We start from the raw sequence: 16,435 nt of genomic DNA, 5'->3' as shown, positions 1-16,435 counted from the left end.
AATACCTAATTTACATACAGTAAGTATTCAGACCCTTTGCTATGAGACTCGAAATTGAGCTTAGTTGCATCTTGTTTCCATTGATCATCCTAGAGTTGTTTCTACAACTTGATTGGAGTCCACCTGTGGTAAAATCTATTGATTGAACATGATTTGGAAAGGCACACACCTGTCTATATAAGGTCCCACAGTTGACAGTGCATGTCAGAGAAATATCCAAGCCGTGATGTCGAAGGAATTGTCCATAGAGCTCCGAGACAGGATTGTGTCGATGCACAGATCTGGAGCAGGGTACCAAAAAATATCAGCAGCATTGAAGGTCCCCAAGAACACAGTGGCCTCCATCACTCTTAAATGGAAGAAGTTTGGAACCACCAAGACTCTTCATAGAGCGGCTGCTCTGCCAAACTGAGCAATCTGGGGAGAAGGGCCTTGGTCAGGGAGGTGACCAAGAACCCAATGGTCACTCTAACAGAGCTCCAGAGTTCCTCTGTGGAGATGGAAGAACCTTCCAGAAGGACAACCATCTCTTCAGTGCTCCACCAATCAGGCCTTCATGGCAGAGTGGCCAGATGGAAGCAACTCCTCAGTAAATGGCACGTGAAAGCCTAAAGACTCTCAGACCATGAGAAACAGCTTGAGAGGATCTGCAGAGAAGAATGGGAGAAACTCCCCAAATACAGGTGTGCCAAGCTTGTAGTGTCATACCCAAGAATACTCCGCTGTAATCGCTGCTAAAGGTGCTTCATCAAAGTACTGAGTATTTTTAATACATTTGAAAATAATGTCATTATAGGGTATTGGGAACACTTCCTTACACGGTACACCAAAAACAGATTTCAAATGTAGACATTTCTGCTAAGAAACAGATGGCTGTGATATAATGACCATGAGGAAAACTTGTTCATACAGATGTAGGATCTTAATTTGAGCCAGTTTGCTACAGCAGGAAAATAATCCTGCAGCAACAATACATTGAATTATTATGTGGATTATAATTCATAGACATGTTTCTTAAGGGAAAATCAAGTCTGAAAATAATAACTTCATAGGTATTTTTTAAACCTCAAATGCACGGCACATTTTACATTTCCTGCAACAGGATGATCAACTTAAGATCCTTCATCTGTACCGTATAATTTAACAATGACATGTACTTTGTTTGTGTGTAAATATAGGTTAAAAACAGCATATGAATACCATTTGAAATGACAATGATGATGATGGTTGCATAACGTCTAACTCACATAGAGATGCTATGGCGGTGTGAAACTCCAAACCTCCCCTTTGTATTTCAGCAGCATCCCTCTGTATCTGTTCCTCTGATCCACCGGGTATATTGTAGAGCACAGTAAAGCATCTGTGATACTGTTGTTGAAACATGCAGTGCCAGAGCCTCTGTTAGTCTCTATGGCCTCTGAGGGCAGCCCTTATCTTTTAACAACACGCATCTCATGCTCTCCTCTGGCATACAAATGAAAGACTCACTTAGGAGCTGTCTCTTTCCTCTCTCTGTCTCTCTCTCTCTGCTCTATTTGCTTTTTCCCGTCTGCTCTCTCTCTCTCTCTCTCTCTCTGTTCTCTTTGCCCTCTCTTTCTTTCTCTCTCTTCTCTTTCTCTCTCTCTTTCCTCTCTCTTCTGCTCCCTTTCTCTTTCTCGTCTGTCTGCTCCCCTCTCTCCATCCATCCCTTTCTGACATGCTAATCCTGTTTAAACTTGGAAATGTAGCCATATTGTATAAGTGCTGTGTGTGTGTGTGTCCTGATTTATCCCTCCAAACCATTTCATTCATACTGCTAGTTACTGAGCTGTGCTATCAGTGCTTTGCAAGAGGCGAAACAAAGGCATTACCTATCACAGTCAAGTTTCTGATTGAAAAGTTGTTAGAATTTCCCAAAGGCTCATCTTTCTAAAGAAAAGTCTAGCTAACATAATAAAAGCAATTGAAAGATGGCGTCGACATACGTGGCAGCTCTGCTGCTAGCTCCTAAGCAACTTTGTTATACTGTATTTTAGGCAGTGCCACTCCGACATTGCTCGTCCTAACATTTATATATGAATTAATTCCATTATTTTACTGTTAGATTTGTGTGCGTTGTTGTGAATTGTTAGATACTGCTGCACTGTTGGAGCTAGGAACACAACCATTTCGCTACACCCGCAATAACATCTGCTAAATATATGCATGTGATCAATACAATTAGATTTGATTTGATTTGAAAATATGTTGTTAACCTGCAAACATGCTTAGTAAAAAAAAATATGTTGTTAACCTGCAAACATAATTAGTAAAACAGTCATGTTCTGGGTTAAGTTCTCCCCTAACTCACTTAGAGTGGAGCTGGTAAGTTAAACGACAGTAACATGACATTGTTAGGCTCTAATGTGGATTTAAAGTGGCACTGAACATCACACAGTAATAACACTGAAATTAGGAAAGGCAGCACCCTGATCAAGTCAACAGCGATGGGTCTGAGAGAGGAATTACATCTCCATTACATGGTAAGGGACAGTAGCCTTCAAATACATTTATGGTTGACAATCTATTGTTTGCTCTGAGTGCTTCCATTTGACTTCCTCCATGGTTATGTTAAAGAGAAGATAATGGCTTTTTTTATCCTGTGGGGAAATATTGTTTGCAGCACAGTGCATATACACTGAGTGTAAAAAACGTTAAGAACACCTTCCTAATATTGAGATGAGTTTTCCTTCAGAACAATTTGTTGAGGCATGGACTCTACAAGGTGTGGAAAGGGTTCCACAGGGATGCTGGCCCATGTTGACTCCAATGCATCCCACGGTTGTGTCAAGTTAACTGTATGTCCTTTGGTTGGAGGACAGTTCTTGATACACACGGGAAACTGTTGAGCATGAAAAACCCAGCAGCATTGCAGTTCTTGACACAAACCGGTGCACCTGGCACCTACTACCATGCCCAGTTCGAAGGCACATAAATATTTTGTCTTGCCCATTCACCATCTGAATGGCACACACACACAATTCATGTCTCAATTGTCACAAGGCTTGAAAATCCTTCTTTAACCTGCCTCCTCCCCTTCATCGACACTGATTGAAGTGGATTTAACAAGTGACATCAATAAGGGATCATAACTTACACCTGTACAGTAGTCACCTGGTCAGTCTATGTCATAGAAAGAGCAGGTGTTCTTAATGTTTAATACACTCAGTGTATAAAAATACATCGTCAAGCGTAGACTTATACTGACAATAAACGCAGGTAGAAAAGGTGCTACGCGTGACAGATCAATGATTCATCTGTACACCATATACATCATAAAGATAAACACACTCAGTCAAGTACAATGTCACCTGTACCAGCCTGCTGGTTTTTAACATTCAGAAGCCACTGTGACAAAATATTGCCTGGCTCTATTCTTTTTGTGCCCTGGTGCCCTATAACGTCGCACGCGAGGTGTAGCTCAAACACCTGGTAAAGAGGCTGTCTGGGGTCCATCAGTACCTTGTGGGCCTTTGTGAGGGCTCTTTTGTAATGGTCTGCTTGATCCCCTGCACCTTCCTTGCAGAGCTAACTATGCTTTTGTTGTATATTTATCTGAGAGACGTGCTACGTTTTATGGAGAAGCCAGAGCGTGGCTTTGTAGTACAGCCTTCTGTTCTATAGAACGATATTGTCTCATTACACTCATAACCAGCTATTAGATTATAACCAAGGCCATGATACTATCAACTACATGGGGTCAGGACATATGATTAGTCTTGTAATGCTGAGAGGATGTCTTTAAAAATGGATCTATGCAACAGAGTAGAACATGAGAAATCACCAGCATTGACCTTATTATTGTGTCTGACAGAGAAAGTGATGATTCCATAATGTTATTCATTATGTGAATATACTGCAAATGCTAGTCATTAATTAAGCATGTTGCACAGTATTTGTTTTCTCAATGTTGTCACAGCTGACTAATCAAACAATATATGGACAATAACTTTTCTGTGTCGTTCATCATGCAGGCATATATTTCAGATACAAATAATAGTTGTATAGATTCGTGAACTGGATTAGTGAATCCAATTGCTGTGGAGATTTCCAACTGTTTTATTATTTATTGACAGCTTGAAAATGAGTTATATTTCTGGGTTGACTGTCTCCTCCGCTAGACCCCCAAAAATATATTTTCTCTCCTCCGATCTACGATCATCTCCCTCTGGCTTTTCATACTCAACTGAGCCTAATTTATTTGATAAGTGAGGCTCACTATGCATACTTGATCAGCCACAGATACATGGTTTTACTTTTTACCATTTTGCTGAGATTTTTCTACAATTTAATATTAATAGACGTGCCATCAGAAAGTATTCACACCCCATGGCTGTTCCCACATTGTGTTACAGCCTGAATTTAAAATGGATTAAATACAGGTACAACCACAAAGACCAGGGAGGTTTTCCAATGCCTCACAAAGAAGGGCACCCATTGGTAGATGGGTAAAAAAAACAAAAAAAAAACAGACATTGAATATCCGTTTGAGAATGGTGAAGTGATTAATTACACTTTGGATGATGTATCAATACACCCAGTCACTGCAAAGATAAAGGCGTCCTTCCTAGCTCAGTTGCCAGAGAGGAAGGAAACCGCTCAGGAATTTCACAATCAAGCCAACACAGTTACAGAGTTTAATGGCTGTGATAGGAGAAAACTGAGGATGGATCAACAACACAACATCGTAGTTACACCACAATATTAACCTGATTGACAGAGTGTAAATAAGGAAGCCTGTATAGAATAAATATATTCCAAAGCATGCATCCTGTTGGCAACAAGGTATTAAAGTAATACTGCAAAAATGTGGTAAAGCAATTCACTTTTTGTCCTGAGTACAAAGTGTTATGTTTGGGGTAAATCCAATACAACACATTACTGAGTACCACTCTCCATATTTTCAAGCATAGCGGTGGCAGCATCATGTTATAGGTATGCAGGTATGCAGAACAAATGAATATGATGGTAAACCCCAGGGAGTTCTTTCAGAACAGGGCAGAATGCTTCAGGGAACAGTGCTTTGACATTTGAAGAGTACGTCAGCTAGCAGGGCATTGTTGTCCTTTTATAACAGGTGACAATCAGCAGAAATAAGGGAGTACTAACTAACTCTCATAGTAGTAGATGTGAGTTTCTCTTTCAAACAATCCCCTGGCCTTGTACACAGCAAATAGCTAACATTCGCCAAAGCAAACTAGCTACTGATAGTGCAACCCTAGTAACAGTACAGATGAAGATGAAAAATGATCAGGTCTACTGTACATCTTACTGTAGAAATTATTGTTGAAAACTAGTCTAGGTTGGAACTGTTGCTGTTAAAATACAATTGTTATTCTGAACTGGAATAAACTGATTGGAGCAAGATGCTTTTTGAGGCAAACACATAGTGTCACACAGTTCTGGGTTGTTCATCGACAGCAGGAAGCGGTCTCCTGCCTGACTGAGAAAGCAGATGATGTTCTGGTCCAGTTTGGCACCACATACCTATGCGAGTCAGGGTTCTCAACTCTGACATACTTAAAAAAACAGGTACAGAAACAATTTGAAGGATGAGCACGACCTCAGTGTTGTACTGTCAAAAACAGAGCCCAGATTAGACTGCTGTATGTTTTCTGGTCTACATCAATCAGTTTATTCCAGTTCAGACTACAACATATGCATTGTATTTTAACAGCAACAGCTTCATCCTAGACTTTATTTCAACAATCATTTCTACAGTAAGATGTACAAAAGCCCTGATCATTTTTCATCTGTACTGTTACTTAGGGTTGCACTATCAAAAAGCCTGTGTGTGTTCTGTTATACATCTGTGTGACGTGATCAATCCGTTTATTCCAGTTCAGAATTAAAATTATCTATTATATTGTAACAACAGCAGCTCCAACCTAGACAGATATGTAAGAGTGTTTTTAATGGGGGAAAATTACATTAATATATATTTATATGGATATTTAATTTCATTGTTATTTGTTTTTGTCTATATTGCATTTTTTAGGCATAAGGGCAATGAAATGTACCAATATTTTACATTTTTTAATTTTACCCCCTTTTTGTGGTATCCAATTGTTAGTAGTTACTATCTTGTCTCATCGCTACAACTCCCGTACGGGCTCGGGAGAGACGAATGTCGAAAGCCATGTGTCCTCCGAAACACAACCCAACCAAGCCGCACTGCTTCTTAACACAGCGCGCATCCAACCCGGAAGCCAGCCGCACCAATGTGTCGGAGGAAACACCGTGCACCTGGCGACCTGGTTAGCGTGCACTGCGCCCGGCCCGCCACAGGAGTCGCTAGTACGCGATGAGACAAGGATATCCCTACAGGCCAAACACTCCCTAACCCGGACGACGCTAGGCCAATTGTGCGTCGCCCCACAGACCTCCCGGTCGCGGCCGGCTGCGACAGAGCGCAAACCCAGAATCTCTGGTGGCACAGCTAGCACTGCGATGCAGTGCCCTAGACCACTGCGCCACCCGGGAGGCCCAAATATAACAATATTTATGTATAGTTGCATATTTTCCTAAGCTTGGGTCCCAGGAAAACACAGAATTTCTCATTTGGGTCCCAGGCAGAAAAAGTTTACGAACCCCTGGCTTAGAGAAAGAGATTTTGTTTAACAAGTCATATTTTTTTTCTGTCAAAAAGGTATGGAAGAAATGATTGACACCCCATGAGATTCTTATAAATAAAGTAATCAAAAGTTGAATATTTGGTCCCATATTCCTAGCACCTGATGACTACATCAAGCGTGTGACTAGAAACTTTTTGGATGCATCTACAGTTCATTTTGATTGTGTTTCAGAGTATTTTGTGGTAAATAATGTATTGTGTAATTTTGTAGTCACTTTCATAATAAATAATAATATATATTTCTAAACACTTCTACATTATTGTGGATGCTACCATGATTATAGATAATCCTGAATGAATTGTGAATAATGATGAGTTAGAAAGTTACAGAGGGTCAAAGATCATACCCCCAAGACATGCAAACCTCCCCTGTTATCGGTAATGGTGAGAGATTAGCATGTCTTGGGGTATGATCATTGGGGTACCCTCTTTGACTTTCTCACTCATACATTTATTCAATCATTTTGATCTCTACATTTTTGACTACATTTTTTTCAGGTAAAAAAAATCTCTCTAAGCAATTGTATTAGTTTAAAATTATATACAGTAATTTCCATTTTTTTTCATACAATATAGCTCAGTATTTTAATGAATTATACAAATGTAATAAAATGCAAATAAACAATAAATATTTGTCTCTCTGAAATGAAACCATCAAGTGACAGATTTTGTAAAAAATTCTGTCATTGAACAACCTCATGCCACGATTAGATAATGAAAAAAACAATATCTTTCATAATTTCTTTAAACAATAAAATATAATTTACAAACATTTCTAAAAATGGATATATAGCATTTTGGAATGAAACTCTTCAAATATGATTCATATGATATATTATATACAGTGCCAGACAAAAGTTTGGACACAGCTACTCATTCAAGGGTTTTTCTTTATTTGTACTATTTTACTATTTATGCCAAGAGTGTGCAAAGCTGTCATCGAGACAAAGGGTGGCTATAAAATATATTTAGATTTGTTTAACACTTTTTTGGTTACTACATGATTCCATATGTGTTATTTCATAGTTGTGTTGTCTTCACTATTCTTCTACAATGTAGAAAATAGTAAAAAATAAAGAAAAACCCTTTTAATGAGTAGGCACTGTATGTCCAAACTTTTGACTGGTACTATAGGTATTTAGCATCTTGACGTGACAGCCAAACATGGTATCATGACCTTACACCTTACAGTCCATAATACATAATCCACCAACAAAGCGGAATGACAGTTGAAAGTTGATGATCAGATTTACACACCATGATCTAACATGGTGATATTAATGTTGTTACTGTGGTGATTAGAAAACCAGAGGTCAGGGAGCTCTATTTGTGACAGTGTGCCTCCCAATTGGAACCCTATATAGTGCACTACTTTGGAAGGAATAGGGCGCCACTTGGGATGCATACAGATTTACACAACCACAGCACCAGCACAACTTTGATGAACTTTATTTTCCCCCGTCATACACAGTTAGTTCGTTAGCTTCCTCAGGATTAAAGATAAAAGAGTGGATCCAAATGGTGGCGTCTGGCAGAAGCATGTTTCTAATCAGGCATTAGAGGCCTTCATAATAACACGGAGATGAGTATGTTGTCTCTCTCTCACTGTAAGTCTCACAGTTTGTGCATGCAAATCACCCAGATGGAATTAGTGGTGGAGTGTTGGGGGTGAGGGGGATGAGGGATGTGTCACGAGGGGTCGACATCTTTGTGGAACATAATTCCCATTTATCCTAAATTAGGACGGGTGCGGCTCTGCGCCCCTTTGATGTTCCACTAGGCAGGGGGTTAGGGGACTGGGGGGGGGGGGGGGGGGGGGGGGGGGGGGGGGGGTGGGGAAGAGGGGGAGGAGTGGGGAGGAGAGGGGATATTGCTGGAGCTCAGGCAGATGTTTCAAGCTCCTCTTCAGAGATGGTGATGAAATGGACTCGGGGCATGAGGAGATACATCTGGCTGTTGCACACGCACACACACACGCACACATGCACGCACACACACAGTACCAGTCAAAATTTGTTTAACACTTTTTTTGGTTACTACATGATTCCATATGTGTTATTTTATAGTTTGTTTGTCTTCACTATTAATCTACAATGTAGAAAATAGTACAAATAAAGAAAAGCCCTGGAATGAGTAGGTGTGTCTAAACTTTTGACTGGTACTGTATGTGGCGCAATGGTACACGACCTATTCTTCTAATATACTCCCAATCGAGAAATAATGTGTGCATTTAAGATCAGTAAATATTTTTGAGGTCAGAGTAGTTGGAAGACAGTAGACATGTGTGAGATGGTGTCTTCAGATACATGACAGTTAACGTATGCATAAAATAAACATTTACACATTGAAATCGTTCGATTTTCTGAATGCATTTTGGAGCATCTGTGCTGATCTTTAAGTGATTACAGCAGCATCCAATTGTCGCGGATGATCAGTTGGGGAACAAGTCACATTTAGGGATCAGAAGAATTGCTTTTGACGCACTTCCAGGAATTAACAGAGGTGTAGAAAAAAGGGTTGATGAATAGTATAGTTCTAAAGGAGACAACTATAGATAGAAACAAACTATGTTATGACCAACTGACATGGATGGACTTAGTGACCTGGACTGACCAGTCCCATGGCAGAGCGCAGAAAAAAACGTTGTGGTGATGTTTCTACATGTTCTTTATGTATTTTATCCTCTCTTTCTATCTCCAGGAATATGATGATGGATACGGGACAGCTTACGATGACCAGGGTTATGACTCCTACGACAACAGTTACAGCAATCAAGGACAGAAGTAAGAGTCCATTTCCTGTTTCTCAGGTGTCCTTATCCTCACCCCTGTTTTAGCAAGACAATACTGTAGTGTCTATTATTGGTGTTTTTTAGTTAAATAGGAGGGAAACGGATGCTTGAGTGGGCAAATCAAGTGGACCCTATTAGGATGTTGTCTGAATCAAAAATACATGAAGGTTGTCAGAGATTGTTGGCAGGATGTTGCATCAATGCTTTACATCAGATTAGCATGTTAGCATGCTATTTCTCCATTAGCAGCATGTGAACAAGAGGTCTTCGTGAATCTACCCGAACCCGGTAACCCGAGGTCCGACCCGATCTGTGTGAAAATATGTGAAATACCAACCGGATCTGAAATTATATTTGAAGAGTTAGTTCCTAAACAACAGAACCACACATTTCCATTTTATTATCTTACATTATTGTCAGGGGGTCCCATTTCCTCAAACCAAATGTGTCAGTATCATTTTGTGACAAAACGACATATTCACTTCATGAATAGCAGCCACTGTGCACTTCACGTGAAATAAGCTTTAGGCCTACTTGTTATGGGAGAGGAGGAGGACGCAGTGGATAATGATAGCCTAGGCTGTATAAAGTGCAAGAAATATATAAACAGGGAAATCGTCTGTAATCGCCTCATTTATGCACATTGTGGATACAGGGGGGAAAAGGTTGCCCATAATATCAAGATCTGAGCTACTTCATTTAATTGTTTAATTTATTAAATGTACTTGTTTATTCAGGCTTTTTTTCATTTGTTAGGCTTGGCCTATTTAGTATGTTATTTAGCTATTTTATCATTATTTTTATATTTAAAATAACAGTTTGTTAATTAATGTTGAATGTGTGATATAACAAAGGTGACCCATTCATGCGCTAGTTTCCTGGCTTTCATTCAAAAAGAATTACTACTACTGCAGAGTTGCCAACACATTCTTCTGGTCGTCTTTAAAAAATCGCATTTTTGACCATTTAATCTGCTCATGCAGTGTGTGAATGTGTGTTTGCATTAAACTGATAGCCATAGGCTTATCTGCAGAAAATGATGTAGCCGAATGTTGAAAGGCTGCCGATGTGTACATTGTGTAAGGCATGGATAGGTATAAGAAATATCAGGACAACTTCACTCTTCACAGAGTGGCATGGATGACTTTTCTATCAAACCGACATCCAAACCAATCTCAGGCTGTGTAGGCTAATTCTGTAGGCTTTAATGAAATCTGCATTTAATTTAGAAAACAAAATATTAGGCTATTACAATTAGTTAGACCTGAGTTATAGAAATAGCCTACTAAAATGTGTCTAACACTGTCTAACACACAGCACTCTCTGACTACTTTAGCGTCCTAAAATCCTCTATACTCAAAAACGTGGTCAACAGAAACAAAATTAACCTACACCTACAAATCCCAATTGTGACACGGGAATGCAAATGGGAGACTCCATTCTTTCCTAGTTTATTCAAAATGTATTTTTAATTCGAAGCTTGTTGGTCAAGCTTGCTATAGCCTACCTTTAGTCTAAATCAATGTTTATCAAAACAGTTAAGTAAGCTAGATTGTCATTTTTATTTTTTATTTTATTTTATTTTACCTTTACTTTACTAGACAAGTCAGTTAAGAACAAATTCTTATTTTCAATGACGGCCTAGGAACAGTGGGTTAGCTGCCTTGTTCAGGGGCAGAATGACAGATTTGTACCTTGTCAGCTTGGAGATTCAGTAAAATGATTTGTTACTCTCAGGCTGGCATGCGATGATCATCACAAAAAAAATCCTCCTACTCAAATATTTAGTCAACAGAAATAAGGAAAACATTTCTGAAAACCTCCTAATGTTCTCCATCTAACTATAGGGATGTAATTATGAAAATACTAAGCTGTAGACCACAGATAAATTATTTTAGATACAACGAAAATGCACGTTAAAGTTCAGCAGACAAGTATGTCGATAATGCTCCATTTTGGGCAATCAAGCAAAATCTTTTTTCTTTCAGATCCATTGGGTCAGATACAGACCTGACCCAATTTGAATCCGATTCTCTCTCAAACCTAACATGTTTTAGGTCGGATCCAAATCGGACGAAAAATAACAACAGTATATTTTTTTTACGTCTGGATCCTGTCAGGGTCGGGTAGGAATTTCACATATCCAATTCGGATCGGATCTCAATTTCGGGACCTGAGAAGACCTTTAATGTGAACCATGTCAGATTAGCATGTTAGCACGCTAGTTATTCATTAGCCTGTGTAGCGAGAGTGAGACATACAGGTGTGAATGGTGACAGTAGCTGGTTAACAATCAGAAACATGAAATGGACTCGGGGCATGAGGACACACACACACACACACACACACACACACACACACTGCGTGGAGCAGTGGTGCATCCACTTTTCTCCTATGTTCACAATTGAGAAATAATGTCATTTCAGTACAGTAAATATTTTCGGTTTTCGAATCGTTTGAAAGACCGTAGAAATATCTATGTGTGGGGTGGTGTCTTCAGATCCACCTTATGCATAAAATAAACATTTCTGCATGAAATAGTTAGATTTGTAAGGACAGAGTAATACATAAATGTGTGTTGGAGCATCTGTGCTATCTTTAATTGATTACAGCAGCATCCAGCTGTCGGTAATGATTGGTTGGGGGAAAAATCACATTTAGGGATCAGAAGAATTGCTTTTGACATACGTTCAAAAATGAACGGCGATACAACAATATTTCATAGAAAAAAACAGGTTCATGAATATTTGAGTTCTGAAGGAGAAAGAGACTGTTCTGAATTATAAATAGATAAACATCCACTACGTCATGAGGAACTGAAATGGAATGACCTCTAATAGATTGAACTCTAATGGAACATACGGAGGGGCGATCAGAGAGGCCAGGCATGCACAGGGCATGTCTTAGTGCCAACATAGAAGACAGCGTTTGGGGGCTCAGAATGAAATTGAGGGCAAACAAACTACTGTATCTTCTCATTCTGATGTCCTGTCAAAAGCATTTTAACCACAATGCCATAGCTTGACTAATACTAGTGGATCCCTTGTGCTAATATTTTTTGAGCCTATTTTCCATGTCAGCCATTGTTGCCTCATGAAGCCTAAATGGCTATTTGGTTGTTTGGCTCTAGACAACAGCAACAGAAGACCCTGCAGCTATATTGCTGTTTGGTGCCCTATAGCTCTATGCAATAGAAACCATCGGTTGGAACCGGTTCAGGGAACAGAACCAACATATTTTGAGGAACAGAATCAGAACCGGGAAAAAAAGTGATCTACACTGTTCCGGAACAGAACCGTTATTTTACTTAAAAAATGTTTTATTACATTATTTTACATACCGGGTATTTTTTTCTCTCACTCCCACAAAAATGAAACAACGTGCTTATGCAAAGCCACTCAGAAACTTATTCCAGTGTCTGCCTGCCAGCTGAAAATCTTTGCCAGTGTGTGTGCATGTGTAGGCTAACTGCCCCTTCCCCTCCGAAGCTTAGGCTACCTACTGATGCTTCAAGCGTGATTCAGAAATTAAGAAGAGGTATTTTTTATTAGAGAAGAATGGATTACATTTTTCAATGCTAGTTAGATACTATAAATATCACTTTTCCCATTGGATTTATTAACTACTGTCACGCCCTGACCTTAGTTATCTGTTTTATTTATTATGTTGGTTAGGTCAGGGTGTGACGAGGGTGATATATGTGTTTTTGTCCTGTCTAGGGTTTTTGTATGTTTATGTTTTTTTTTCCAGTCTAGGTGTTTTTATGTCTATGGTTGCCTAGATTGCTTCTCAATCAGAGGCAGCTGTTTATCGTTGTCTCTGATTGGGGACCACATTTTGGTAGCCATATGCCTGGGATAGTTTGTGGGTTATTGTCTATGTATAGTTGCTTGTTTCAGCACGCGTGTTATACAGCGTCACGTTCGTTTTGGTTAGTTTGTTTAAGTGTTCTTCCTTTAATAAAGAGGAATGTATTCTCATCACGCTGCGCCTTGGTCTCCTCGTTACAACGAACATGACAACTACAAAAAGATAAAACTTATTTTTATTTTAGTTCTGGTGACGCTCTGCACACACAAGCTTGTTAGCTAGTTAGCTAGCTCTGGTGCAACGTTGAGCCAACCCTCTGAAGTTCAAAGACATTAAAATCGCCTCTTCTCCGTACGAATAATTCTGTGGGCCTAATTAAGATAATAAGATGCCCAGTGCTTCAATGTCAAGCCTTCTCCTTCTCCCTCTCTCGATCTCTCCCAACCGGAATAATTTCTGTCATATCTCGCACCCTACACTTGCCTGTCCAATACATGTAAACATCCATAGCCTGCTCCATAGCGAGCTGTTATATCTGATTGGTGACATAATCTAATGTTTCGCTAAATGTACAAAAAAAAATATTTAAAGAGGAACAGAAAGGAACAATATAAACCGTTTTTTGGGGGTTGAAACGGTTCAGAACTTTATTTTGCTGGTCGTAACAGTGGAAGGGAAAAAAAACAAATATTGGTTCTGTTCAGAACGAAACGCTTGGGAAATAATTTAGGTTCCCACCCCTGATAGAAAAAGAAGACCCTACAACTAAATGTACAGAATTGATTTTCTCATATCAAGGGAGCGATCGTGATTACTTTCACCATGTCACTTAAGGTCAAAGGACACTCTTTTATCGGTCCTGCATCTGGTCTGCGTCCCAATTGGCACCATATTCCACATTTAGCGCACTACTTTTGACTCTCTCTGGTCAAAAGTAGCACACTAAATTTAGAATTGGGCACCATTTGGGACGCATCCCTACTGCTGTCACACCATCTTCCCACCTCTCCTCTATTCTGTATTTTCTGCGTGCATGGGCAGTTTCAAAGAGGGCCTGATTGTTGCTGCACTTAAGATGTCAAAAATTGCATTAGAGGCAGCTATGTGTGCTGGGGGGGGGGGGGGGGGAGAAAGAAAAAATAACATATTAGACTGTCCCCTGCTTTGTGAGGAGGCATGGTTGATGTTTTCTTTTGTGTCGGTGTCAGGATATATGTCGCCCAGGCCAGGCGGCATCCATCTCTCACACACTCTCTGTTAGGGCCAAAGTATCTGCTTCTCTCTCTCCCCCTTTCTCTCTCTCACCCCTCTATGCAGTTCCTCAGAGACTGAGGGGTACATATTAAAGCCTGCCTGCCTCTTAGAACCCTGGTGTCTATTTGCAGCCATTTGTTTTAAAAGGAGCCTGGTGAATAATCACAGAGGCTTAAGGCAGAAGGAAAAATGGAGTCCATCATGTAGAGGCTGGGTGGATTATGTGTGTGTGTATGTTCTGCCCAGAGGCCTGATGCTAGACTCAAAGAGATTCTGAGATCTATTATCTGGCTAGAGATGGTTGTGAGTCCCAAATGGCACCATATTCCTTTTATAGTGCACTACTTTTGACCAGGGTCCATAGGGCTCTTGTCAAAAGTAGTGCATTACAAAAGTAGTACACTATATGGAATAGGGTGCCGTTTTAGATGCACACATGGGCTGACTAATGGGCCTCCATACTTTACATCATCTTCCTCCTGAGGCACACTATTCTGTTTATTTACATATTTTTGTTGACTTATTTCTTTATACGTCTCAGAACTGGCTCGAAAGTATTTATTTTTATTTTGAGCTTTGATTGTTTATCATGTACACGATACAAGCAAAGATCTCTTGCAATTTCTTAGAACACTGCAACCAGTCTGCTCTATATACACTCAGGATGACTATTTACTCTCAGTGGGTATTTATGAATATGTACAGTACAGTACCCTCCTTGCTTTCTGAACACACTAGTCATCTTTTTAGTTCCTCATAAACCAATGCGTTATTATTTTTCATAAAAACTAAACCCTATTTCATAGGACAGTTGATTATTAAGAGATATTATTAACCAGACGAGACCCTTTGATTTCTTCTTTCATCTGTAGAGTAAAAGCATCATAGCCCTTAACAATGCATGGGGATGATACCCTGTAGCATAGCACAAAGACATCAAGGTACTGTATACACAGAGTACACCAAACATTAAGAACACCTTCCTAATATTGAGATGCGCCCCATCCCCCGTTTGTCCCCAGAACTAGCACAATTGTGGAAAAACCAACTGTAGCAGCGTTGCAGTTCTTGACACAAACCGGTGCGCCTGGCACCTACTACCATACCCCGTTCAAAGGCACCTAAATATTTTGTCTTGCCCATTCACCCTCTGAATGGCACACATACACAATCCCTGTCTCAATTGTCTGAAGGCTTAAAAATACTTCTTTAACCTGACTCCTCCCCTTCATCTACACTGATTTAAGTGGATTTTACAAGTGACATCAATAAGGGATCATAGCTTTCACCTGGATTCACCTGGTCAGTCTATGTCATGGAAAGAGCAGGTGCTCCTAATGTTTTGTACAGTCCGTGTATGTACATATGCATATTTTAATATACTATAACATAGTTATCCTACTACATCTAACAGCAGGCAATTAAATTGAAAGGACATCTGAACATGAACCATTTTCGCACAGACTTTTTTTCTAAAGCATTAATTTCCCACACTACAGAGCCAGTGTGTACAGTTCAACCAACACTGCAGTGCATAGTGCATACGGTACAGCAAATTTCCTTTTTAAGGTCATACAATTTAGATCTGTTGATGAACAAAAGGTGCAGCCCTGTTTTAGCCCGGAGCCCAAACTCAGCCTGAGCAGGTCACAGCGGTAGCAGGGCTGGCGCAGGGAAGGGCCCAGGGGAGTGTTAGACTGGATCCATGGACAAGATGTCTCCCTAACAATGTCTCACAGAGCCTGAGGAGCTCACAACACAGCCACCATGTTAGATCCCTGGCTGGGTGGCAGGAAGGCGGGCAGGCAGGACTTCACTAGCTGCAGGATAACAAGCAGAGATTTTTATGACCATTGGTTTCTCCAATGTCTCCAGTATGATATCAGCCCTATGCCTGGTGGGAAACTGGGCAGCCATTCTGGAGAGTT

The 16,435-nt window shown here is 40.0% G+C and overlaps 1 protein-coding gene across 2 annotated transcripts in view; it reads left to right on the top strand.

Moving 5' to 3' along the window:
• Positions 1-16,435, top strand: part of LOC139392078 (KH domain-containing, RNA-binding, signal transduction-associated protein 3-like) — a 139,513-nt gene that overhangs the window by 103,307 nt on the left and 19,771 nt on the right. For both annotated transcript variants that reach the window (XM_071139771.1, XM_071139770.1), the window contains exon 7: positions 9,353-9,435. In XM_071139771.1, coding sequence (XP_070995872.1) covers positions 9,353-9,435 — 83 coding nt within the window. The remainder of the gene's footprint in view (positions 1-9,352; positions 9,436-16,435) is intronic.

The sequence above is a fragment of the Oncorhynchus clarkii genome, chromosome 32 (genome assembly GCF_045791955.1).
Source record: "Oncorhynchus clarkii lewisi isolate Uvic-CL-2024 chromosome 32, UVic_Ocla_1.0, whole genome shotgun sequence".
In the NCBI taxonomy this organism is placed as follows: Eukaryota; Metazoa; Chordata; class Actinopteri; order Salmoniformes; family Salmonidae; genus Oncorhynchus; species Oncorhynchus clarkii.
This window is presented reverse-complemented; position numbering and strand designations above follow the sequence as displayed.